General features: G+C 39.7%; 1 protein-coding gene across 1 annotated transcript in view; it reads left to right on the top strand.

Annotated features, from left to right (window-relative positions):
* Positions 1-24,825, top strand: part of ATR (ATR serine/threonine kinase) — a 1,835,177-nt gene that overhangs the window by 152,942 nt on the left and 1,657,410 nt on the right. The window contains exon 5 of the mRNA XM_044071973.1: positions 22,715-22,905. Within this exon, the coding sequence (XP_043927908.1) occupies positions 22,715-22,905 (191 nt within the window). The remainder of the gene's footprint in view (positions 1-22,714; positions 22,906-24,825) is intronic.

Genomic DNA, 24,825 nt, shown 5'->3' with positions numbered 1-24,825 from the left:
GTTGTTTCTTTTTTATTAGGTTTGTGGATTCTAGTTGGAGTGGTTATTAATTGAGAGAACCCATAGAGGTTTATGTGGTTAGTAGGGTGCTGGGATGAACAGGTTAACCAGTCAATGTGGAAGTCACCAAGTATTATGGTTTCTTGGGGTAGTTTGTTAGAAAGTGAGCTAAGTAAGTTTTCAAGAATATGTGTATTATTTCCAGGGGGAAGGTACAAACAAATTAGAAAGATTGATTTATTATTGTTAATTTGAAGTTTGATAGATAATATTTCGGCTCTGGAGTCTAGTGATGGAAGTTCATTATAGAGGGTCACTTTAAGATTAGATTTATAGATAATGGCTATACCTCCACCTTTCTTTTTTATGCGGTCACATCTAAGTATATTATAGCCAGGAGGGGTGATTTCCTGGTCGTGAGTAGAGGGTTTTAGCCAAGTTTCTGTGAGACATAGAATATCAAATGAATGTAAGTCTAGGAGTGCATGTAGGTGGTGAGTTTTGTTATTTATACTTCTAATATTAAGGTGAGCTATTTGAAGGGAGTTGGCTGCTTTAGTACATGATGGTGGTATTGGTAAAGTAGTATTGTTTAGATTTAAGTTACAGTTTGTATTAGAACCAGGGTTAGGATGAATATCTCCGTGTAGGAGGAGGTTGCACTGGGGGTAAAATTGGGATTTAAGGATCTTTGGTGTGCTATAAAGATACTTTTTGTTTAAGTAGTATGACATATGAGATGTTCTGTGGTATTTTGGTAGTAAAAAGTTAGAGGAACAGGTTATATTACTATGATTGAGGGTGTTGACAGAAGAGGTTGGTAAAGTCTGTTGTAGGTGAAGGTTATGTTCATTTAAAGTACTGTTTTCAAAGAAGGTGATGTAATAAGGTATGGATAGGAAGGCTATAGTAGCAGAAAAGAGAAGGATATGTGTGAAAACAGCTTTGAGTATAGGTAACATGGTAGTAAGTAAGTATCAGGCGAATATAGTTAGTGATGAAAAAGTACTGCAGTTGTTCAGAAAAAAGCAATGCAAGTTCCAGACACGACCTCCAGTAACCTAGAGGAAAGTATAAAGCAGCTGCACACAGACCTGGTTAAAATAAACAAAACACTAATGGGAGTATATCACCACAGACGATAAAAAGCTGGAAAAAAATGGAAGAAGCTTTAAACAGATATTCCGATAAGGTGATAGAACTGCAACACTAGGAGGTTGAAATGAAGAAAATTGTGTCTGGATATGAGACTGCACAAGAAGAGATGTTTCAAAAAATAATAGAATTAGAGGACAGGGCACATAGGGAAAACCTGAGATTTTCTGCTGTACCAGAGAAGCTGGAAGGAACGGACCATATTAGCTTTATGAAAGCACAAATAAGCAGCTGGACTGGTATTCCATTACAGGAATTAATAAAAATGGCACATTGTGTGCATGTTCCAAACCTGGCTATGAGAAAACAATCTAGACCATTTAGTAATAAAAATGCAATCTTACTAGCAGAAGGAGTTGATTCTGATAAAACTGTGGCAGAAGGACAAAGTACAAACTGTGGCATAAGGACAAAGTACAAAAAGTGGGAGACAGCAGAGTGTTTATGGAGAATGACTATTCATTGCACACCAGGTAGTAGAGGAATAAATTTATTCCATTTATATAGGGAATGTCGAGAAGCAGGTGTGATATTCAAACCGCTGTATTGAACTATCTTCAAAACATTTTTCCCTGGAGGAACAAAAACATTTTTTGATGAAGTACATGCTAAGGAAGGAATACAAAAGTTTGTCCAACAAATAGTGAGCTGTGAAATGGAGGAGATTCTGCTTCTTGTTCTTCTGGTAATAAAGATCACAGAGAGACTGTGCCAGTGAAACCTTTCCCAGTGTTTCAATGGAAGATGCTTTAGAGAGGAAAAAAAAGCACAGATATTGACTAGAAGAATCAAGAGTGCACTGGAGATGAAGCAGAGAATGGGTTTGGGAGATGGAGATGAACAGGAATAGCAAAAGAGAATCTGGAAATATTGGACTGACTTGGACCTTTGTTAAAATTCCATGGGACTCTAAAGCATATGCCCTACTTAATGTCATTCATGTTTGGAGAGCAAAATCAGTAGTCTGGAAACTGACAAATGTGGGATTACAATGTAATTTTATATTTGTGAAACGGGACAGAACAAGAAAATCTGGAAATATTGGATTTGTTTGGACTTGGAGACTCTAAAGTATATGCCCTACTTTATGTCATAAATGTTTGGGCAAATACTCAGGAGGAGGGAAGATGAGTGACAGAGAGAAGATAACTGTAAGTAAAACAATTTTTTTCTTAACAGTATTACATAAGTGGTGCATGATTTTCTCTGTAAGTTATAAAGCAAAATTTTTTCAGTTATTTTTAAGTCCAGTGTAAATATGTTTCTGTTCCTTTCTCCCTTCTTCCCTCACTCCTTGTTCAGTTTTAAGAAATGTAGGCACTGCAATGTAAAAAAAAAAAAAACAAGGGAGGGGTGGTCTGGTTAAAAGAGCATGATAAGAAAAATGAGTGTGCTTTTTCTCATTCTTTCATAGGGGAATGACTGTGTTTATGAAGTCTAACTTTATATAGTAAATTTTGACAGAAAGCAAGTAAATGAAAAAGAATATTGAATAGTATAAGGCCTTTATTTCTAGTAAGCAGTCCTGTATCTGGTTTTCATGTCACTAGCAAACATTCTGATAAAGGGAAATGGCTTGGAAAAAAATGCTTTCTGAAAGCATTCAAGTGTTTTCCCAGCTAGGAGAGCTATACAGATAAGGCAAAACCAGACAGCACTTAATAGAATCACAGGCTCTACCATGCATCTTAGCATGGATCATCTTTCTTTTAGATTAGCTTAAATCTGTATGGCTGTCTGTTTGGAACTTTTGTTCCTGTTAATGGGGTAAAACTTCAGTATTTGAAGATGTACATTGTTTTGTGTGTTACCATTAAGTTAGTAGGTTTTAGGGGATATTTGTGTTTGTTTTTATTTGAGGGCTTGTAATAAAATAAAATGTTCTGCAATATGTAGCTTTTAATAAAACAAAATGTTCTGCAGTATGTGACATAGGCTCAAATGGAGATGACAAGAATCAATTGTATTAAAGATTAACCTGCCAAACAGTGCATGCATGTAACATAAAAGCTGGAACTAGACACTTAACAAAAATGCTATTATACATAAAAGGTGGGAATAATAATCCCTCAAGAATATGATTCTTTCTGTAATGTCTTTAAACATTAATGGTCTCGCAGGTAAATTAAAAAAAGAACGAGTAGTGAACTATATTAAAAATGTAGACTGCAAATAGCTGTGCTACAAGAGAAACACTTGGAAGGCACTGAACATGTGATCTTGATAAAGAAAGGTTTTTCAGGATGGTTATTCAGCAGAATACCTGGGCCACAGGAAGAGAGGAGTATTTATATTAATTGCAAGAGGAGCTTCAATAGTAATAGAAGAAGTAAAATACAACAATAACTGTAGATTTGTAGTACTAGGGGATTATTGGCAAGAGAGGAGGATTACACTGGGATGTATTTATATTCCACTGAAAACTACTATAAAGGAGTTAAATAAAATTTTGGGAGAAATAATAAGCTTTCAGCAAGGAATATTACTTGTAGGTAGGGACTGGAATTTGATTTGTAACAGCGGAGATGTGTCTGGGGGGTTTAGAAATGGAAATCTGACAAAGGAGAGTAGCTTTTTAAAAAAAATTATGAAAAAATATTTGGCATGGAAGATGTGAATTCAGTACTAGGAATTCAGAGTGAATTTATGTATTATTTCACAAGATACAAAAAACAGGCTAGGCTAGACAGAATTTACATTTCACAAGAACGTGCCTTTAATTGAAGGTCTTGTTATGCACCCAATAACTATTTCAGATCATGTGCCAATAATTATAATAAAAACACACTGTAATATAATGAAATAAAAATGAGACACTGGCTCTTTCCCCCACCTATCTGTTGAAGAGTGGAATTTAAGGAATTGGTAGTGGAAATTTATTCAGGAGCTATTAGAGAAGATCTAAACCAACTTCTGAAAATATAGATAGGGAGTGGGATAAAATTTAAAGTGGAATTTTAAAAATAGAGTGGAAATAAAAGAAAGGGAGATGTTCAGTAACAAGAATTATTTAGAGGGACTGAAAATATGAAATATTGCAAAATAGCTGAAATCTCGCAGAACAAGAAGAGCAGCAACTACAGAATACTAACCGGAAAATAAGGGACTACCTCAATAATATGTATGAGTTTAGAACGGTTGCTGTTAAGCAACTGTTTTTTGATAATAACTCTAGAGCACAAAAACTTTTAACACAACTCAGGCAACAGAAAGTAGAAAGGGCTATCAACAAGCTTAGGGAGCCTATAAAACAGAAGATAATAGGGTATCCTGCAGACATTTTTCTGAAATTCTGTGAAAGTCTGTACAAAGCAGAGGAATATGGAAATCAAAAAAGGTACAAATGAAAATGTTTATAGAAGAATTTAAATATGCCAAGGCTAGAGGGAGAGCAGGCTTGGTCATTAACAATTAGCATAGGAGGAGATGAGATACAAATGGTAAGGTATAGCCAATCTACAGGAAAGTCCTCAGGAATAGATGGTATTGTTGTGGAAGTTTGAAAGCTAGGAGGGGAAAAAACTGATGAAGAGCTGGAAGGTTTTGTTTAACTGTATTTTAAGAGGAGGAGACGTACCAACATCCTGGAAGAAAGTGGTAGAAGCTGTACTACCTAAAGAGGGTGTTCCATCACATCCAGCTTCATACAGTCCCATTTCAATACTAAATCTTGATTATAACGTGTTTATCTGTAATGGCTAAAAGAATGGCAAAAGTGATCCCAAAATTGATAGGTATGGATCAGTGTGGTTTTGTGGAGGGGAGGCAAACATTCAACAACATAAACAGAACAGTGATGATCCAGAGGGAAGCAGAATGTAAGAGAATACCACTGTTGCTGGTGGGTCTTGATGCAGAGAAAACATTTGACAGAGTAAGCGGGCATTTTCTGAGCAGAGCAATGGAAGCATTTGCATTCCCTGATAAAATTATAAGGTTGATTAGGAGGATATATTAAGGATCGGAGGTGAAAATTAAAGTGGGTACGGTCCTTTCTGATAATATCGGCCTGTGTAGAGGAACCAGGCAGGGGTCTTCTCTCTCCCCTTTGTTATTTACATTGTATTTGGAACTATTGGCAAAGAAAACTAGGGTTTCAGACATTCAAGGATATAATTGGTATGCTAGCCAAGAAAAGTTGGCTCTGTTTGCAGATGACATTATTTTATACCTGACAGAACCAGAAAGGGACATTACAGTGCTGTGGAACATATTAAGACAGTTTCACACCTTTTCAGGATATAAAATTAATTAAGCTAAAGCAAAAGCAACAGCTGTAAATTTATGTACCCACATACAAATTGGTTTAGCAATATCCATATTTATGAGGACATGATAAAATGAAGTATTTAGGAGTGTGGATAAAAAATGTTACCAGTGTGGCAGCTAAGGATATGTGGGAAAAGACTAAACAAATGATTATAGAAAAACTGAGAAAATGGAAGCTCTGTTATGTGGATATCAGTAGTATGATACAAGCAGTTAAAAATGTTTTTAGCCTCTGTAGTCTTATACACTGGTTAAGCATATTTTTATGAACCAGAGGAGAAGTTGTGGATGGCAATTAATAAACAGCTGAAGGATTTTAACTGGGATGGGAAGATGGCAGGAGTTGAGTGAGATAAGCTGATTCTTCTAATTTGGCATTACCTGAGTTGAAGGGGTATGTTAGAGCAACACAGTTAAGGCTCCTATACATAGCACAAGCAGAACACTATAATTCAGAGTGGAAAGAAATAAAGATGAAATGGGGGGGGCTCAAGTAGCAGGGAGATACTGGGATTTTGGATGCAGAACAATAATCATGCCAAATATTATATTCATAAGGTAGCAGAAGGTCTTCTAAGAACTAAGCCAACACTGGAATAGAGAAAGGAAATTCTGCCAATAGGGATGACTGCAGTTATGGATACAGGCAATAGGCAAGAGGGGGCAGGAATATATTGGAGAAAACTGGCAAAGGAACCAGGGTATTGAGAGCAAATAACTAGAGAGGGTAAGATAATAGAATGGGAAGATGCCAAGAACATATTTGGACTGCTGGTTGGAGATGCCAAGAACATATTTGGACTGCTGGTTGGAGATTTGCCTTCCATATCAAGGATTGATATAAGATTATAGGCAAAGAGAAAGAAATACATGGGTCATAAATGAAAGACCAGAACTGGTAGGGGTTTTAGTAGAATCTAGAACATAAGTTGCCATTAAGAAAGGAATAGTTAGTAGAGCATATAAAATATTGCACAATAAGTACAAGAATTAATCAGAAGAGTTTACAAAGGATTTGGAAGAGTGATTAGATAAGCAATTCACAACTGGAAGCAAAGCTCTCTCCAGCCAAGATTGCACTAGACAGTCAAGAGGAGAAGGTTAACACCTGCACTGCACCTCAAGCAACACATAGCCCTTCACAGTCCACACCATCAACACCCACACATAGCAGCACTAAACCCACATATGCGGAGGCCCTGAACATTAACCTGCCCAAGCAACAAGGATCTCCGAAGATGAAACGCAAATAAACACCAGTCACAATCAGTGACACATGCCACCCAACAACAGCCCCTAAGGCAAGACAACGTACCCAACACTTTAGTCATAGGTGACTCTGTGTAGTCAGGCACACTGATGTCCCACTCACCAGGGTGAGCAAGAAGAAAATTACAGTCAGCTGGCTGTCGGGTGCTAGGATCTGCCACATAATGCATGCACTCAAGTCACTACAAAACAAGTACAAATATGACTCTGTCATTGCCCATGTTGGAGTAAATGACTTGAGACGTACCTCCCTGGACTACATGAAAAGAGACTTGGAAGAGCTCTCAGATCATGTGGCCCAGGCAGTTATGACCCTAGCCCTGAGTAGCATCCTGCCTTTGCCCAGAATGATACCACAGTATAAGGACAAAATAATTGGCTTCAACAGTTGGCTAAGCTTCTGGTGCCATTCAAAAGGGATCCAGTATCTGTCTGCCTGGGACAACATGATCGACAAATCACAATGCTTTGCCAGAGATGGTCTGCACCTGTCACCCCTGGGATTCAGGTTATGGCTAAAGCTCTTGCCACCCCTATAGTGCCTTTTTTAGGCAAGGTTCAAAGGACAAAACCACCACCATAACAGATACAAGCATGCAAAATCTGAAGGTAATGCTACTCAATGCTAGAAGTCTAAACCTCAAAATGCACTCTCTCGAGGCACTCCTAAAAATGGAGAACATAGATATCTGTGCAGTAGCTGAGACTTGGTTCAAGACTCCAGAGAGGACCCCTGCAGTACCAGGCTACAGCTCTTGCCACACTTTTTGGCCAACAAACCAAGACCGAAACACTAAAGGTGGAGTGCCCATATTCACCAGGGATATTCACACCTCCAGGCTAGTTGCCCAACACAATGCATCTGAAATTCTCCAGATGCAGCTAACACTAGGTAAGACTGCAATCCAAATTGTAGCTTGCTACAGATCCCCCCCCACCATGCCCCAAGATTCTCACCACATCTTTCTAAACATGCTGGAAAATATTGAGATACAACCAAACACCCTAATACTGGGTGATTCCAACTACCCTGCCATTAACTGGGAAAACTACTCTGGTACCAACACCTTTTCCCAATGGTTCTTGGAATTCTTAAATTCCAGTGCCCTGGATCAACTAATCCATTGTCCCACCAGGGGCTGCAGTATCCTAGACCTGGTCATTACCAACATGGGAGATAGATACTCCACACCAGTGGTCACCCCCTCATTGGTCAGGTCTGAGCATAAGCAAATCATCCTTGACATCCACATCCCACCCCCACCCCCAAGTAAGGAAACGTCCATAAACAAAACTTCTCCAAAGCCAACTTCATGCTACTTAAGTCAGAAGTGACAAACTTCATGGCACCCATGCAGACGGGAGCTGAAAGTTTGACTGGTGAATCCTACATTAAGGCACTGTACGAGCACATCCATTTGTGCATGAATCGTGCCATCCCAAATAGAACCAAGATGCTCTCCTCCAAAAAAAAAGGAAGCCAATTTGGTGGTCCCCTGCCATAAACTATACAACAGAAGGAAGAAACTGTTGTTTTTTTTTTTTTTTTCAAATATTCTGGGGTGAGTTTCACTTCTGTTAAAGTCCTCTTGACTGCTGTTTTCACCAGGGGCAGGATGATCTTCTATGGCTTTGTTCAAGGTAAGAAAAGCATTTTTGAAAGGAACTTTTCTTTAATTTGTCAAGTTCCCTCTTCATGCATGGGGACCTTTTTGTGCTGAGAAAGCTTACTTTGTAGTTGAACAACTTTCTTCAGCAGACTGCCTTACTTTATAGACCTTGTTTTTAGTCCCTGTTGCTTCACCACAAATGGTTTCAAAGATGCATACTTTGTACTCCAGCCACTGTATCTTGTTTTCCAGAAGGTTAGTTTCCTTTTGTACTCTTATTTATTTTGTTTTTGTTTTGTTTGTTTTCATGCCAGAGATTGCCATGGATTGTAGTATTAATCAAGCTTTTGATCTCCCTCTGTTGTTCCATGGTATTTAAATAGAAGAACATGTTTATTGCATTGTTGTATATCTTTGCACAGACAGTTTAAGTTTTATTTTGATAGCACTAAAGGAATAAGAAAAAAAATATCAATTGTTTGTGCTCTTTGTATACCAAGGAGAACCCATTGTATGAATGTGCAGCTACAACATACACTGAAGAAAACGAGAGCAAAAGGCTCACATAGTGTCCGGTGCCACTAAAAAGCAGCTCAATGAATTGCATGAGCAAAACAGTAAAAACAGGCTCATCCAATAATCAAGGAAAAAAACATTTAACATATAAAATAAACAAATAGTCAGCCTGGTATAGTGCTTTCGTCCCTGCGTGTAGTGCAACTTCATCAGAAATAGAATTCAATTAATGACCTTGAATAAATACATAATCGAACATGTGATTAAACTCCTAAAATGAAGTTGATCACAGTGCTCTAATTTAAAGAAACCGTGCATATACCTATAAAAATACTGTCTCAAAAAACACAATATTAAAAGTAGAGTCAATAGTTCTAATTATAACCAAAAAAATGCTAAATGTCGTAAATCAATAAAAATACACCAGAGATTAAACTAAAGAAACAAATATAGTGCGTACATACCATGATCATGCTTAATAGTTATATTGTAGCCATGCTCGATTTTATTACAGGTAGAATAGAAAGCTGCTCATTCAATCCTGGGGTCAAGGAAGCATTCAATCTATGTTGTCACATTAGCTCCCTATATTCAACCTGAGTTTCCCACTGACCCCCCCCCCCCCATTACAACTTCTACTTTACCAAAGCTGAACTTAGAAAAATCAGTACAGTTCAGGGTGTGCTTATATAAAAAATTGTTGGATCAGGGTGTACTTATATAAAGAATTGTTGGAACTACATTTCAAAATATTGTAATTGTGCTCGTAAATTATTTTCTGGAACTGTCTCCATCTTCCCAGTGTAAAAACTGGGACAACCCCAACATATAACAAGATAAATCACCCACTTAGTGGCCATTAGCAAGATTTATCTTGGAATCATAGTAGTTGTTCAAATAAATAGACTTTTGCTGTAAAAAGTAGGAACATTGACTACAGGATCCACATATACGTATACCTTTAAAGGATCCATTTTTAGGAAATATATTATCTGATGTTGTCAATCTTCATTTATTCCTTGACCTGCGGGGATTTGGTTCCAAAATTGGAACAGACTCTGGCGTTCTACATTCTACGAGGACCAAAAGCTCTCAAGCTTTTTTTCCCCTACCCGTAATGCTCCTCTCCATTTTACCTCAGAACTCGTTTGCTGTTTCCAGTGTCAGACACGTCGCCAAATCTCTCGAGCTAAGTACAGTTGTATTTTAAAAATTCTCTAGTTATCTGTTATAGTTTCCCTTTCTCTTTGTTGGTCTCTTATATTAGGTTTAGAAACTTCCTACTATACATTTTCTCCTTTTGCTCCCTTTTTCACCTCAGTGAAATCTTCGCTACCATAGCTGGTAGACTTTCTTTCAATTTTCCCTTTTTCTAGTTTAAAAAAAAATGTCTTGTATACCGTTGGTACTCTTTGTCTACCATTGTTGGTAGCACTTCTCTATGTACTTTCCTTTTCTCGGTACAGATACCTTTCTACCCCTGGGTATTCTAGCCCTACCATTGCTTTTAACACTTAACTGTAAATTTCCCTCTATCTTAATTTCCAGTTGTCTTTTTGTGTGATATTCTTTTTTCTATAGATATGACCAGTACAGGAAAGGGCACTTCCAGCTTTAAAAAAATCCCATAAGTGCAAGAGGAAAATGCCTAATTCAGATGGTCATTCACTATGTGTGTATTGCTTAGGTTCGTTACATCTACAGGAAGACTGCTCAATATGCCATGAATTTAGTCATCGAGCCTTAGTTGAACGAAAGAATAAATTAATGTTAAAAGGCATGCTTAAATCTTTTGACAAGGCCTTATCTCGTTCCAAAAGTAGGTCTGACCCTTCTTCCTGTTCTTCAAAAACTGAAAAACATAAGAGGAAATGTAATTCGGTGCCGACTTCCCCTTCGGCACCGGTGGCTAAGAAATCTAAAATAGAGGTTCTGAAAATGCCTATGGAACTGAAAGCTTTTGCTCCAAGTCTGTTTGTATCTTTGGCTCCAGAGCATACGCTACAAAAACAGGACAAGACCTTGGAACAGAGAACCTCTTTTCCATCCACTATATCTGCACCTTCACCTACGGTTCCGACAGTAATTCTTGAAGAACCAGAGTTGATGCTTCCAAGAACGCATTATTTTCCATCTATAGATCCCTATAAGGGACAATTGCCAAATCTCTTTTTGGAGAAACCTAAATCAATCTCCGTCCACCCAATCAGTTCACTCTACCAAGAGCTTATCAGAATTGGACGTGCTGAGGCTAGTGGATCAGGTTCTTATGGCGAGAGGATTGCCTCCTATGTCCTCAGTTCTGACTACCTGTAGTTCTGGAACTACTACTCCACCGAATCTTCCTCCTCTGATCCCATCTGTGGTTTTGGAGACCCAGGCTCCGATCCCTCAGGCACTGTTTCAACTCTGGCCAGATCTTTTTCTGCAATGCTGACTTCTACCCTGAGCTCTTCAGACCTCCCAGAACCAGAGTGCTCCTGGGGTGAGGGTTCTACTGTCATTTCCCAGGGGCAGGTGTCTACTCCAGTTTTTTCAGAGCCATCACTGCACCTTGGGGCCTCTCCATGCATGAGCTCTGTTCTGGCTTTTGCGTCAGAGGTGGTCTCCTCGGGGTGGGGAGTGACCTTTGTTCTGAGGCAGTCATTCTCTGTTCCAGGCTCCCTTCCCTCTTATGGAGGACCTGCCTTCCATGCAGTGGAGAGGGCTTTGTCCTCAGTGGGCACCCAGTCATTTGCTCCCCGATTGGAGTTAATCCCTGGCCCTTCCTCTTGCTTTGACTGTCTCCACCAGCCTCTGCATCAGAACAGCGAGGGCCCAAACTGCAGGATACACCTGTCCAGGTTTTGTTCTCTTTCACACTTCAGATTTTCCCACTGAAGAAGTTCCTCACAAGAGAAAGCTCAAGAGGAAGCACTTGGATTCCCAAGAAGAATCAGTCACTGAAGATGTTGACTACAATGAAGGGGAGGGTTCCCCTAGGTCACCCCCCCTGAAGAGGTCTCCTTTGAGATCCTTAAACAGACAAGTGGCTGGAAGTCCCAACATCTTTCCCCATTGGAGTCTGTATACCTTCAAGCTGTCTGCTCTCGCCATCTACGTCTTGGGCAACTCCACCAGATGATGATCGTAGCAAGCTAATCGCATAGCAGGCATGGAAGGCTCCTGATTCCATAGAGCCAATCCCTAAGATGTCAGATAAAATTATTTCATCATCTGAAGATTTTCAATTCTGTGCTAAAGGGTTAGCAGTAGATGCCATGGTGGTTGTGGCAGCCGCAAAGAAAGGACTGTCTGAGGAAAGTTCCACTATCTGTCCTCCAAATTAAGAGTCTCGGGGGATGGATCGGTTCAGGAAGTGGGTATATGCCTCATGGACCTTTGCCCTACAGTCATTGAACTTTATGGCACATTGCACTACACTCCAAAGGGATCTGATTAAGGAGTTATCAAATACCATTGTAGGAGCTGTAGCTGAAGAAGTCCAAGAAAAGGTTTCTTCTCAGGTGGCCACTCTCGAGTCCATATCCAGCTCGCCCATGAGGCTCATAGTGCATGCAGGTGAAGGAATGACCAGAGCAGCGGGATCTGGAGTAACCATGAGGAGATATGTCTGGATGTGCTTATGTGAATTTGCAGAGCCATTGAAGTCTTCATTCATCAATGTGCCTTTTGACGGATTTCTTTTTGAACCCAAAAGTTCGAGAAACCTTGTCCAGGTGCAACAAAGATGGGAAGTCCCTCTCTGCAGTGGGTGTATGTTTTTCTACTCAACGGTCCATCCCTAGGAACCAGAGGAGTGGGTAAATGTGGTTCCAAAAGTCCCAAGGGCCTTTCCAGGACATGTGGTAGCAGCTCCCCCAGGGGCAGAGGGGGGAGTTTTAATAGAAGACGCCATCCATGCGGCAGATGTGGCCTGCAAAATCAGGGTTCCACAGACATTTTTCTCAGCTTAATCCTATCAGTGCTTCTGAAAGGAGTCCTGATTGTCCTTACACCAACAAGCTTGGCTAGAAATAATTACAGATGTTTGGGTGCAAAGGATTATTACCAGAGGATACACCATTCCCTTTCTCACCCTTCCCAAAAAATTCAGAAGGATCCCTGATGTTCCACCCAGTCAGAGGGAATCGAAAAATGGTACAAAAAAGTCTTTCAGCATGTCCCTTCAGACCAGAAAGAATCTGGAATTTACTCCAAGGTTCTTTTTAGTGCCAAAGAAGACAGTGGACTGGAGACCAATTTTGGAATTCAGTGTTTTGAACAAATCTGTTTGACATAGTTCTGGATGGTCACGGTTAAGTCCATCCTTCCCTTTCTAGGAAAGGATGATTGAATGTGCTCAATAGACCTCCAGGACGTGTACTACCACATGAAGATGGACAAGTGCTCCAGGAGATTTCTCTGCTTCTGGCTGGGAGCCAGTCACTATCAATTCAGAGCCCTGCCCTTTGGTCTCACCACAGTCCCCAGGGTGTTCATCAAATGCATGGCGGTGGTAGCATCTTATTTGAGACTACACGGACACCAAGTGTTTCTTTATTTAGATGACTGGCTCATCACCAGTCCCACCAAGCATCTCTTAGGAAAATCAAGGGACTTTTGTCCTTCAAACTTGTGCCTACTTCTGAATCACAATAAACCATGCCAAATCTCATCTGATAACAATGCAGAATTTGGAGTTTATAGCTGCAAATCTGAATACAAGCACTTGCATAGCTTCCCTTCCCCTTCCCCATTTAGAAAAAATCAGATTTCAAGTCAGGAGAATCATCATCTGCAAGACAGTAGCCGCACATCTGGTACTGCAGGCTCTAGGTTCTATGGCAGCAACCATTACCTTGGTACCTCCAGCAAGATTCGACATGAGGATTCTGCAATGGCTTCTGGCATCCCAGTGGTCCATTCTTCATCAGCCGATGTTGCATCATATTTTAGTGGCCATCTGTTGCAAAACTGATCTCTGGTGGATTCACTCTATGGATATTCTAGCAGAAAAGCCTTTCGTACAACCTCAGCCTCAGGCCATAATGGCCATGGACGCCTCCCAGATCGGGTGGGGGGGCATTATCTAGGCAAGACAGTCCAAGGCACTTGGTCACATACAGAGGTCACCTTGCATATCGGTGTCCTAGAGATGAGGGCAGTGCTGTTAGCGTTGCAGGCCTTTCAAGTTGTCCTTCCTTCAGAGACAACTGCGATCCAGACTGACAACATGTCAGTCATCTGGTACATCAACAAACGGAAGAACCGAGTGTTCTCCTTTTTGTCGAGAAGCACTCAGAGTTTTGGAGTGGGCGGCCTCTTCCAACCACTTTCTAATAGCAACGCACATGTTGAGGACTTCCAATATGATAACGGACAAGCTAAGCAGATGCATCCTCATGCCTCACGAGTAGTCTCTCAACCCGAAAGTGGCACAGATTATTTTTTGCCTCTAGGGCAAGCCTTGCTGCAACCTCTTTGGATCGCCCCTAAACAACATGTACATCAGCTACTTTGCTCAGGTCCCTCTCCTCCAGGGGAGTCCCCGAGAGATGCTGTCCTTCATGATTTGCCTTTGGGACTTCCTTTTCCCTTGATACTGTTAATCCCTCAGTTTCTGAAGAAAGCAACCAGGTTGAAGAGCAAAATGATCCTCATTGCCCTAATCTGCCCTTGACAGATATGGCAATTGATTCAGCAACCATAGACACTGGATCTGGCTCTAGATCGTCTGTCCCATCTAGAGGGATTAGTTCACCCGAACCTTCAGAACCTAAAGCTCACAGCATAGCTTCTCCACTTCCATGGATTGCCAGGCATAACATTGTCTTCTCCAATCCATAAGATTTTGACCTCGCACAAATCCAACCCTCCACTAGAAAACTTTATTGTAGCAAATGGCAAAAATTCTCATGTTGGACTCCTAATAATCATATTGAGACTTTCTCAGCCCCATCACAAAAGTTTTGAGTTTTTGAACAAGGAGCTTCTGCCTCTACCACCAGGATTCAGCTAGCGGCCAATTCAAACTTTCACAATGGGTTACAGGACACCTCATTAATGTCTCCAAAACTTTGCAAGGCTTTTTTGAAAGGAACCTTGATGCTGAAGTCTCCTTATAAATATCCATATGTTCCATGGGATCTCAGTTTGGTTCTTCAGACTTTGATATACTCCCCTTTTGAGCCTGCAGCCACTTGTGAGCTAAAGTACTTGTCTTGAAAAACAGCTTTATTAATAGCTATTACCTCTGCTAGAAGAATTTCAGAAATTCAGGCATTATCTTGTAAATCACCATAATGCCTGAATTTCAGAAATTCAGGCATTATCTTGTAAATCACCGTATTTGATTTTTTTTTCACCCAGGTAGGGTTTCTTTTAAGGACCAATCCATCCTTTCTACCAAAGGTTGTTTCGGAGACAAAAATTATTCAGGCTATAAATGTACCAGTTTTCTTTCCAAAATTTTCAAACAAAGGTGAATATTGTCTGCACTTGTTAGACTAGACGTCCACAGGCAGTTGTGTTTCTACCTTCATAGAACAAAATCTATCAGAAAATCTGATCAGCTGTTTATTGCCTTTTCTAGTGCTAGACTAGATAGACCATTATCTAAAGTTACGCTGTCTAGGTGGTTGAAAGACTGCATATCCTTCATATACACCAAAAACATGTTAAATTACCTGGACTTGTTAAGGCACACTCTGCCAAAGGTATAGCCACTTCCAACAGTTTTTCACTGCAGAACCTCCTTGGATGACATTTGAACAGCAGCAACCTGGGCTACCCCACATACCTTTATTACTCATTACAAATTGGATTTGGCCTTCAGGGGAAGAGCATCATTTGGTTCTATGGTTCTCAGAATATACCTGGAATCCACCCATTGTAAAAAGTAGCTGGGGATTCTGTCTCACAGGTCAAGGAATAAATGAGGATCAGCAACATCAGATAAAGAAGTTATGTACTCATCATAGTGTTCCATCTGTGTTGTCAGTCTTCATTTATCCTTGATGGCCCTCCCTCCAACCCCCATCCTTTGATATCTCTTGGTGGAACGAACTGTGTCCTTATTTTACTATTCCTTTAGCTATCCTATACCAGATATGGTCTCCAAAAATGTACTTTCAAGATGCATATCATTCTGTCTGTCAATCAGCAAACTCGATCTGAGGTAAAGTGAAGAGGAGCATTATGGGTAGGGAAAAAAGCTTGAGTTTTTGATCTTCTTGGGCTGTAGTATGGCTGAGTCAGTTCTGATTTTGGAACTGAATCCCACAGGTCAAGGATAAATGAAGTTGGACAGCACAGATAGAACGTTATGGTGAGTACATAACTTCTTTTTTGTTCAAACAAGAGATCCTCCCTGTCTTGTATGCAAAGTTTGGGGAATCATCTAACAAGTTGAATAAGTAATCATCAATTTTAAGAATATTCTGATTTTTGTTCACCGTATTTTTTACCCACCTGGGATCAGAATTATATTGGATAACCAAGGACTAAATCGGACTATAAACCTTTACCAAGGCAAGCTATTCCCTCCTAGGTGAAGGTACAAGTGCGTTCTGAGCCCCACCCCCAGCTGGAAGTGGTATCTACACTGAAGCTTACACTAAAGCCCCATACAATCACTTGCATAAGTGTATAGATTCGACTGTACCAGAAAGAATCAAAGCCAGAGCCCCAAGTGAAAATAAGCCGCCATGGTGGACATCCAGCATCAACACACTTTACAATAAACACAAAAATGTTTCTGTCCATGAAAACAAAAGCAGGACCTCAACAATGGAAAAGCACTCTCCTCGGCCCCAACAGGCAAATAAGACAACTTGTCAAATCCTCTAAGGGCCTGTTTGAGAAAAACTTGGCTAGCACAACCAAAGATAAGCGTAAGGCCTTTTATAGCTATGTATGTAGCCTAAAAGGTAGGACCCAAGCGTGTGCAGAACTAGTGACCAACAATATCACACACACTGACCCCAGTGAGATAGCAAACCTTCTAGCGGATAGGCTTTGTGAACCCTCCCCCCCAATCCCCTCCAAATCAATCAGTCTTTACTAAATACAATCTTGGGTATTAACCAACATTTCTATGGCATTACATTGGGATGAAATGGCTAGGCTTGAAATAATCTCTGGGCCTAATAATCTCCTATGATCGTATGAACCTCTCCTTATCAACTTGGCTTATTTGTAGAAATCCCTTTGGAAACAACATGGTAGCCAGTACCTAACAAAGGGGAATATTTTGTACCTCAACCCCTTGACAATTCCTCCCAGAATTTTGTTAAGAAATCAAATGACGATCCCCTGTCGAAGAACATAGAAATGAATTCATCACATTCAACATTAAGAAGTCTGTAATTAGAAGACGTTCTGGCCAGGTCTAACTAGTTGGCCCTTGAAAATGTTCTTTTTACAAAGTAGAGGATGACCACTTTTGAAATGTAGATAAATATTGGAAAACGTTGGTTTCCTATATACAGTAGATTCAGAACAATTGTTTGTCACCTCCTTAAAAAACATTGACATCCAAATAGTGAACTGTATCTGTCAAGTGTTTGGTAAGTAAACTTTAAAATGCTGTAGTGTGATTAATATAGAAAATGAAATTGTTGATGCTGTCAAGGGAGCTACCCAAAAAAATAAACATCTAGGTAGTGTAAATAAGTTTGCCAACATTCTGTATAGGCAGAGTCAAAGATGCAAGTTTTCTCCCAACTATACAGTGGATATAAAATGTTTACACACCCTTGTTAAAATGCCAGGTTTTTGTGATGTAAAAAAATGAGACCGCAATAAATAATTTAAAAACTTTCCCCACCTTTAATGTGACCTATAACCTGTACAATTGAATTGAAAAACAAACAAATCTGTTAGGGGAAAATATAAAAAAATAAAAAAAGTCAATAAGCTGGTTGCAAAAGTGTGCACACCCTAAAACTAATACTTTGTTGAAGCACCTTTTAATTTAATTACTGCATTCAGTGTTCTTGGGTAAGAGTCTTATCAGCATGGCACATATTGACTTGGCAATATTTGCCTACTCTTCCTTGCATAAGCACTCCAAATCTGTCAGATTGTGAGGGCATCTCTTGTGCAAAGCCCTCTTCAGGTCACCCCATAGATTTTCTATTGGATTTAGGTCTGTGCTCTGGCTGGGCCATTACAAAACTTTAATTTTCTTCTGGTGAAGCCATTCTTTTATTGATTTGGATGTATGCTTGGGGTCATTTGAAACTGTTCATAATTTCCTCCATCTTGATTAAAGCCTCAGTTCCAGCTGAAGAAAAGCAACCCCAAAGCATGATACTGCTGCCACCATACTTCACCGTGGTGGTGGTGTTCTTTTGGTGATGCAAAGGGTTGTTTTTGTGTCAAACGAACCTTTTCGAATTGTGGCCAAAAGGTTCAACCTTGGTCTCATCAGACCATAGCACATTTTCCCACATGCTTTTGGGAGACTTGATGCATTTGTTTTGCAAATTTTAGCCGGACCTGGATGTTTTTCTGTGTAAGAAAAAACTTCTATCTTGCAACCCTTGGGTCTCTTGGCAGCCTCCCTAACCAGTTTTGTCTGGTCTTTTCATCAATTTTGGAGGGATGTCCAGTTCTTTGCAGCATTACTGTTGTCCCATATTTTCTCCACTTTTTGAAGACTGTCTTCACTGTGTTCCATGATATATCCAATGCTGTGGAAAATTTTTTGTACCCTTCTCCTGACATACTTTCAACAATGAGATCCCTTTGATGCTTTGTAAGCTGTCTGTGAACTATGGCTTTTGCTGTAGCAGGCAACTGAGTAAATGTCAGGAAAATCCTACTAGGACAGTTGAACTTTATTATAGCAATAACCCACACCTGGGTGTGGGTAATGCTGGATTTACCCACAGTTGGCGTGGACCAAACAAAGCCAACCGTGGGTAAATCCAGCATTACCCACACCCAGAAGTGGGTTATTGCTATTATACAATGACATTATTTAAGAAAAAAAATAATTACTTTTCTTAAATAATGGCATTGTATAATGCCTCCTTGCTGCCCTTCTGCAGCTGTCTGATATTCCGTGGCAGTTCTGATGTACTGCGCATGCGTATGCCTACGCAGTACATCAGAGCTGTGGGAAAAAGCAACGGAGAAAGCAAGATCTCCATTGCTTTTTACTGTTTCGCTATGTTAACTGGGTTTAACATAGCGAGACAGCTTTAAAATAAGCAACGGAGATCTCCGTTGCTTATTTTAAAGATGTCTCGCTATGTTAAACCCATTTAACATAGCGAGACAGGTTTAAAAAAAAAAGCAATGGAGAAAGCAAGATCTCCGTTGCTTTTTATACACTGTATCACTATGTTAAAGGAGTTTAACATAGTGAGACATCTTTAAAAAAAGCAACGGAGATCTCCGTTGCTTTTTTTAAACCTGTGTCGCTATGTTAAACTCCTTTAACATAGCGAGACAGTGTTTTAAAAAAGACTTATACTAATGGAAAAAGTCCGGGGAACCGGACCTTTTTCCATTAGTATAAGTCGATTTACAACGTGCATGCTGGCCAGTCAACGTGCATGTTTTGGAATATTAATGGGGGGTCATGATATAATTGGGGCTAATCAGAGTCTCTTTAATTGATGAAGGTGTGTACCCAAGAAAACTGAATGCTGCAATTAAATCAAAAGGTGCTTCAACAAAGTATTAGTTTAAGGGTGTGCACACTTATGAAACCAGCGTATTGTAAGTTTTATATTTTTTATACTTTTTTTCCCCTAACAGATTTGTTTATTTTTCAATTGAATTGTACAGGTTATAGGTCACATTAAAGGTGGGAAAAGTTTTGAAATGATGTATTGTGGTCTCATTTTTTATATCACAGAAATCTGGTATTTTAACAGGGGTGTGTAAACCTTTTATATCCAGTGTACATATATTACCAAGTTGGCATAAATCGGAGACTAAGCCACCCCCATATCTAGCCCCTCCCTTGAATTTGTTTAAAATATTCTCCCCCAGAAAATACAAGATCATCAACTGCATTAGAGCTAATAAAAACTTAGTGATTCATGAAATTGAGTCAGTTTCTTTAAATTAGAGCACTGAATCAACTTCATTTTATGAGTTTATTCGCACGATCAGTTTGATTATGTATTTATACAAGGTCATTAATTGAATTCCTGGGTCTGATGAAGTCCTGTTTCATGCAGGGACGAAAGCACCTAAACCAGGATGAACCTGTTTTTATTATTTTGCTTGAGTAATTTGTTGAGCTGGTTGTTGATGGCACTGGACACCACGTGAGCCTTTTGTTCTCGTTCCCCTTTTTATATCTAAAAAGTCTCCAAAGCAACTTGCTGTTATCAAAAGTATGGCAAGCCTGTATTGCAGCTCTAGACACACTTTTCTGCAAGATCTATGGGTGCCTTGCAAAGCTTTTTCAAGAATGCTTTGGAGGTGACATTTGTACAGCTAGTACTTGGGCATCATGAAAACTTTTGCAAGGCATTATTGCTTCCAGGTTCGGAGTGGCCATTATCAGGGGTATTTTATCTTGATGAGCCACCTTTGTCTTACATCTGAGTTGAAAGTACCAGTGTCATTTGTGTTTACTTACTGTAGCAAGAGATTTGAGTTGGCATTTTCGACTCCTCAGGAGTCTTACATTCCTGTCTCCTGCCTGTGTGTCCTCTGGACATTGTCCTGTTTAGGGGGCTTTTTATTGTAGATTTTTCTTAGTTGCTGATTGAAGGCTACAACTTTCTGAAGGGGGCTTTAGGTGCCAGGAGTTATGGGTGTGAAGTGGATTTTAGTAGCCTGGGAATATGTTATAAACCAATCTGAGTCATAGACCAAAAAGTGACAGAATTGAAACTGCCAGCACAAATCTGATATTATAGTAACCTTTTCACTTTCATTTTTATCCAGTGGTGAGGGAAATTACTTTTCAATTCAATGGAAGTTGTTTTGGGATGAAGTTTAAACATGGAGTGTAAAGTTGTGTCATGTACTTTTGTAAGGGAGGGGAGAGAAGGAGATAAATTTTATTATGAAGACTTTTTTTGTCAGAGTTTGCTGTAGTGGAAGTTTTCTCCTTTTTTCCAAGTTGAACTGACCTTTACGTTGTGAGGGATGTAGGGATTGCAGTTCTTGTGCTGGATGTCTCCATTACTTTTTTTTTTTTTTTTAAATAAATGTTATAAAGGGTCCTTTAACTTTGGTCAGTAAACAAACATTCTGAAATGAGGAGATCCATCATTGTCAACCATTAGGACAAAGGTCAGCAGGAACTGGGTAATTCGGAATCTGAAGCTTTTCCCAGACTCTTGGGTCCTCCTTTTTACCCATAATGTTCTGCAAACAGACTGACTTTCTTACCACATGAAATATTCTCATCGGAACAAAGACCCCATGTTGCCTTTGGGAAAAGTGTCAACTTTTCTTTGTATTAATGTTTAGACTTATTTTTATTTTCTGTCTGTGTGACTTCTCTGAAGTCAATTAGTTACATTTTTTTCTTATTGCTTCTAGTTTTTCCATTTTTTACCTGTCTTCATACTTTGAGGTATTACTTCTTATTTTGACAGTTGTACTTTGTTCTGTGTTTTATGATTATTAAATTACCTTGTGAATTTATTTTTTTTAAAAAGGTCTTGTTCTGTTAGAGTAGCTTTACTGTTTCTAGGAGTGTGTGTGTGTGTGTGTGTGTGTGTGTGTGTGTGTGTGTGTGTGTGTGTGTGTGTGTGTGTGTGTGTGTGTGTGTGTGATTACTTACAGGTTCTTAGTTTTTTGTAGAACATTTGGTGTTTGCTATTTTCTTCTTGTGGCAGTGTTTTGTCATATTATGGAAGCAAAGCATTTTAAAGATGCAAATGTGGTCAAGATCACACTACTTGACAGGCACACATTGAGTTTTTTGTTTGGCCGATTACCATTTTGATAAACTGTTTGATGGATGCATGTTTTTACCTCAGTTTTTTTAAAGAAAGGAAAAATGTATTTTTGCTAGAAAAATGCAAGCAGGAATTGCTGTCAGGTACAGATGGCATATCTATCTTTACCACTGGTCACTGTAGGAAGCTGAGAGCCATTATCCGTCGGAGGCTTGGTGCCTGGTCTCTTCACTGTTTGCTGACGTTCTTGGCCTCTTTCTTTGTTATTGCCTGTGAACATGTGTAGTTCTAAATGTGCTGTGTAGCTTTACCATAAAAACACAGCTTGGCTGTGCCGAATGTTGATAATTAGTCCCAGGCATTGCATGATGTACACCTTTTTTGGTAGAAGATGATAGCACTTCAGCGCACTGAATCGACCTCCCATCAGTGGTCAAACCAGCTTTAGGAACTCTTGTATCATCTTTCGCAAACTCTTTTGGTGCTGGTTGATTTGAATTCATCTTGGTCACAGTCAGTGCTTTATTCATTTGTCTTTCGTTCAATTTCTGGAGAAAGTATTTCTATCTCGAAAGTGCAGGTGAATAGAAATAGCAGATCTCTATGGGAAAATAACAGGAGTAAAGTGTTAAAAAAAAAAATCCTTACTTAAAAAGGAGACTGAAACTGTAGATGAAACTGTAGATGAAGTTATTTTCCTCACCAAATCTGTAGCTAATGCAAGACACTGTTAATTTTGGAGTGGAAAATCATCTTTTTTGAATGGCTTATTTCTTGCATTTGCCGTGTCAAAGTAGCCTTTAAGTTAATCTTTAATATAAAATTATTCCCATTCTCAATATTGTAGCATAAGCAGATATTGTATTTGCTTTCCTCACTGTCTGTTGCTAATGATAGTGGTCTTTTTCTGTACTCATTTCTATAGTTGATGAAGAATATCATACCATGGAATGGAGACTTGACTTTTCATGTATTGTGTTGCTGTAGCTAAATGATTCTGGAAATTATGTCTTTGGTACTTTTGTTTCCTAGTACATAATTAGTTGCTTGTATGCAGCTTTAAAAAATGACTGGAAAGAAATACTTGGGGAAATCCAATCTCCCACACAGAGGGATACGTCTGACACCGATTGTGGGAGTAGCAGTAGTGATGAACGTCCAGAGAAGAGACCAAGACTCAGCCTGTCAGCAAAGCCTAGGAAAAAGCAAGCATTCCCAGACAGGTAGGAGATGTGGCATTTGTAAATATTGTAATATAATATGCTTTTATTTAAAGTACAGTTTGATTGCCTGTTGACCCAGCCACATTGGGGTTTTATACCACTGCACAGGTCTGTCATCTGGGATCCTCTTTGCTGGGTCAGTAAATGTTCATTGTGTTTCACTGTTGCAGTCATTACAATTGGGTTATCCTGCTGGCAGCCTACCCGCAGTCGGCCTGAATTCCAAAGTCCTGGTCTGGCGTCGGCTGCTGTCGCCTCTTCCCTGACATCAGTGCGCCAGGGATATACAAGATGCAGCCGACGCCATTTTCTTCAGTCTTTCTTGACATGCGGTGCCCGAAGTAAAAGTAGTTGGCAAGTGCCGGTCGGCCGACTCTTGAGATTTTCGAATTCGAATTTCAGATCCGAAGTCTTCATTAAAGCTAAGTACCCCGTTGGGGAAACTTTTTTCTTGCTCCAAACCGATGTCAGACATAGTTAACAATTGTATTTCTTGTGGGAAGCAAATACCTCATAAGGATTTTCACTCTTACTGTATTCCTTGCCTAGGCCCTGACCACGATGTTGCTTGTTGTCGGTTTTGTGCTAGATTTAACCAACGCACTATTAAGCATCGGTACGATGTTGCCTTTCATTACTTTGGCCGCAGGTTCAGTTGTACAATGCCGGCGGAACTTCCGACGACCGGAATCTATAAAAAACGCAAGGATAAAGACAAGGACAGGCATCCGAGCTCCAAAACCGATGATAAGGCTTCCTCTAAGCTAGTCGTCGGTTCACCGGTTCTCAGTGAGGTGCTTTCGCAGCCTCTGACACCCGCTACCTCAGAGCCACAGGCCGCTTCCGACTCCCATGTGGAGCCGACTTGGCCTCTGGAAACTCAAGGTATTGGATCCTTGGAAACTATACCCTCAGATGGGTCTGGAGCAAGGGCGCCCACAGGCAGGTGCAAGGGGGTGCACTTGCACCCCCCTGGAATCAGCTGGCCAGGAGATTAATTTACTTCTAATTTAAAAAAAAAAATTAAGGGCGTTCTTCTTTAAGGACTCCCTTTGCGTCCGGTCGTACAAATGTAGGTGCTTGCGACCTGTTTTCGTCTTTTCCATATGTGCAGATGGTTTACGTCTTTATCTTTCGCATTCGCGCGTAAAATTTGAACTCTAGATGTGTGCGCCAGCAGAGATGCCGTGTTGTGTCCAGGAAGAGGGTTGCCATTAAAATCGGAGCAAGCAAGCTGTTTCAGTAGCAGAGAGGGATTCCACAAAGGTAGGAGCTCCTTTCGTCATTTGCAACATTTCACACAACTAAAACTTCAAAGCCTAGAACACTGGCTTAAATAATCAATGTTTTATTAAATGCAAATAAATCTAAGCCATTCATATTTGCCTTAGGTGAAATCTCAATTAATTTACAAAATATCACACCAACTGAACAAGTTGCCCATGCCAAACTTAAAGGGATATTTATAAATCATAAATTATCCTTCAAGAACCATATTGGCTATGTAACCTGAAAATTCAAAACACTACCTAACAGAAACAGTACTGCAAATATAGTCTAGACTCTGTTACTACCTACATTACTTTATGATTCTTCTATTCATTCATTTATTTAGTTACAATTTGAATCCACTGCTTTTTAATTTTTCCTGCAACAAACGTGCTACCTACTAAGCTGTTCATACAACGTTATGGGTAGTTTTGAAGTAGTTTTGTAATATGTGTCATAAGGTTTCTGTTAATATTTGCTAGTTAGTTTAATCAAGTATGTATATTACTTTAATTCGGATAACTTGGTTTTCTTTTTAAGTTCAGTTTGACATTACAGCTAATTTCTGTTTAGTTGATTATAGTTTAGAGCTCAGCTAGTTTCTTAGGTAATGATTTACATGGGTTAAATGTTCTGGTGAGGTTGCTTAGT

The sequence above is a fragment of the Protopterus annectens genome, chromosome 5.part0, assembly GCF_019279795.1.
Source record: "Protopterus annectens isolate FY-2018-M chromosome 5.part0, PAN1.0, whole genome shotgun sequence".
Lineage (NCBI taxonomy): Eukaryota > Metazoa > Chordata > Ceratodontiformes > Protopteridae > Protopterus > Protopterus annectens.
This window is presented reverse-complemented; position numbering and strand designations above follow the sequence as displayed.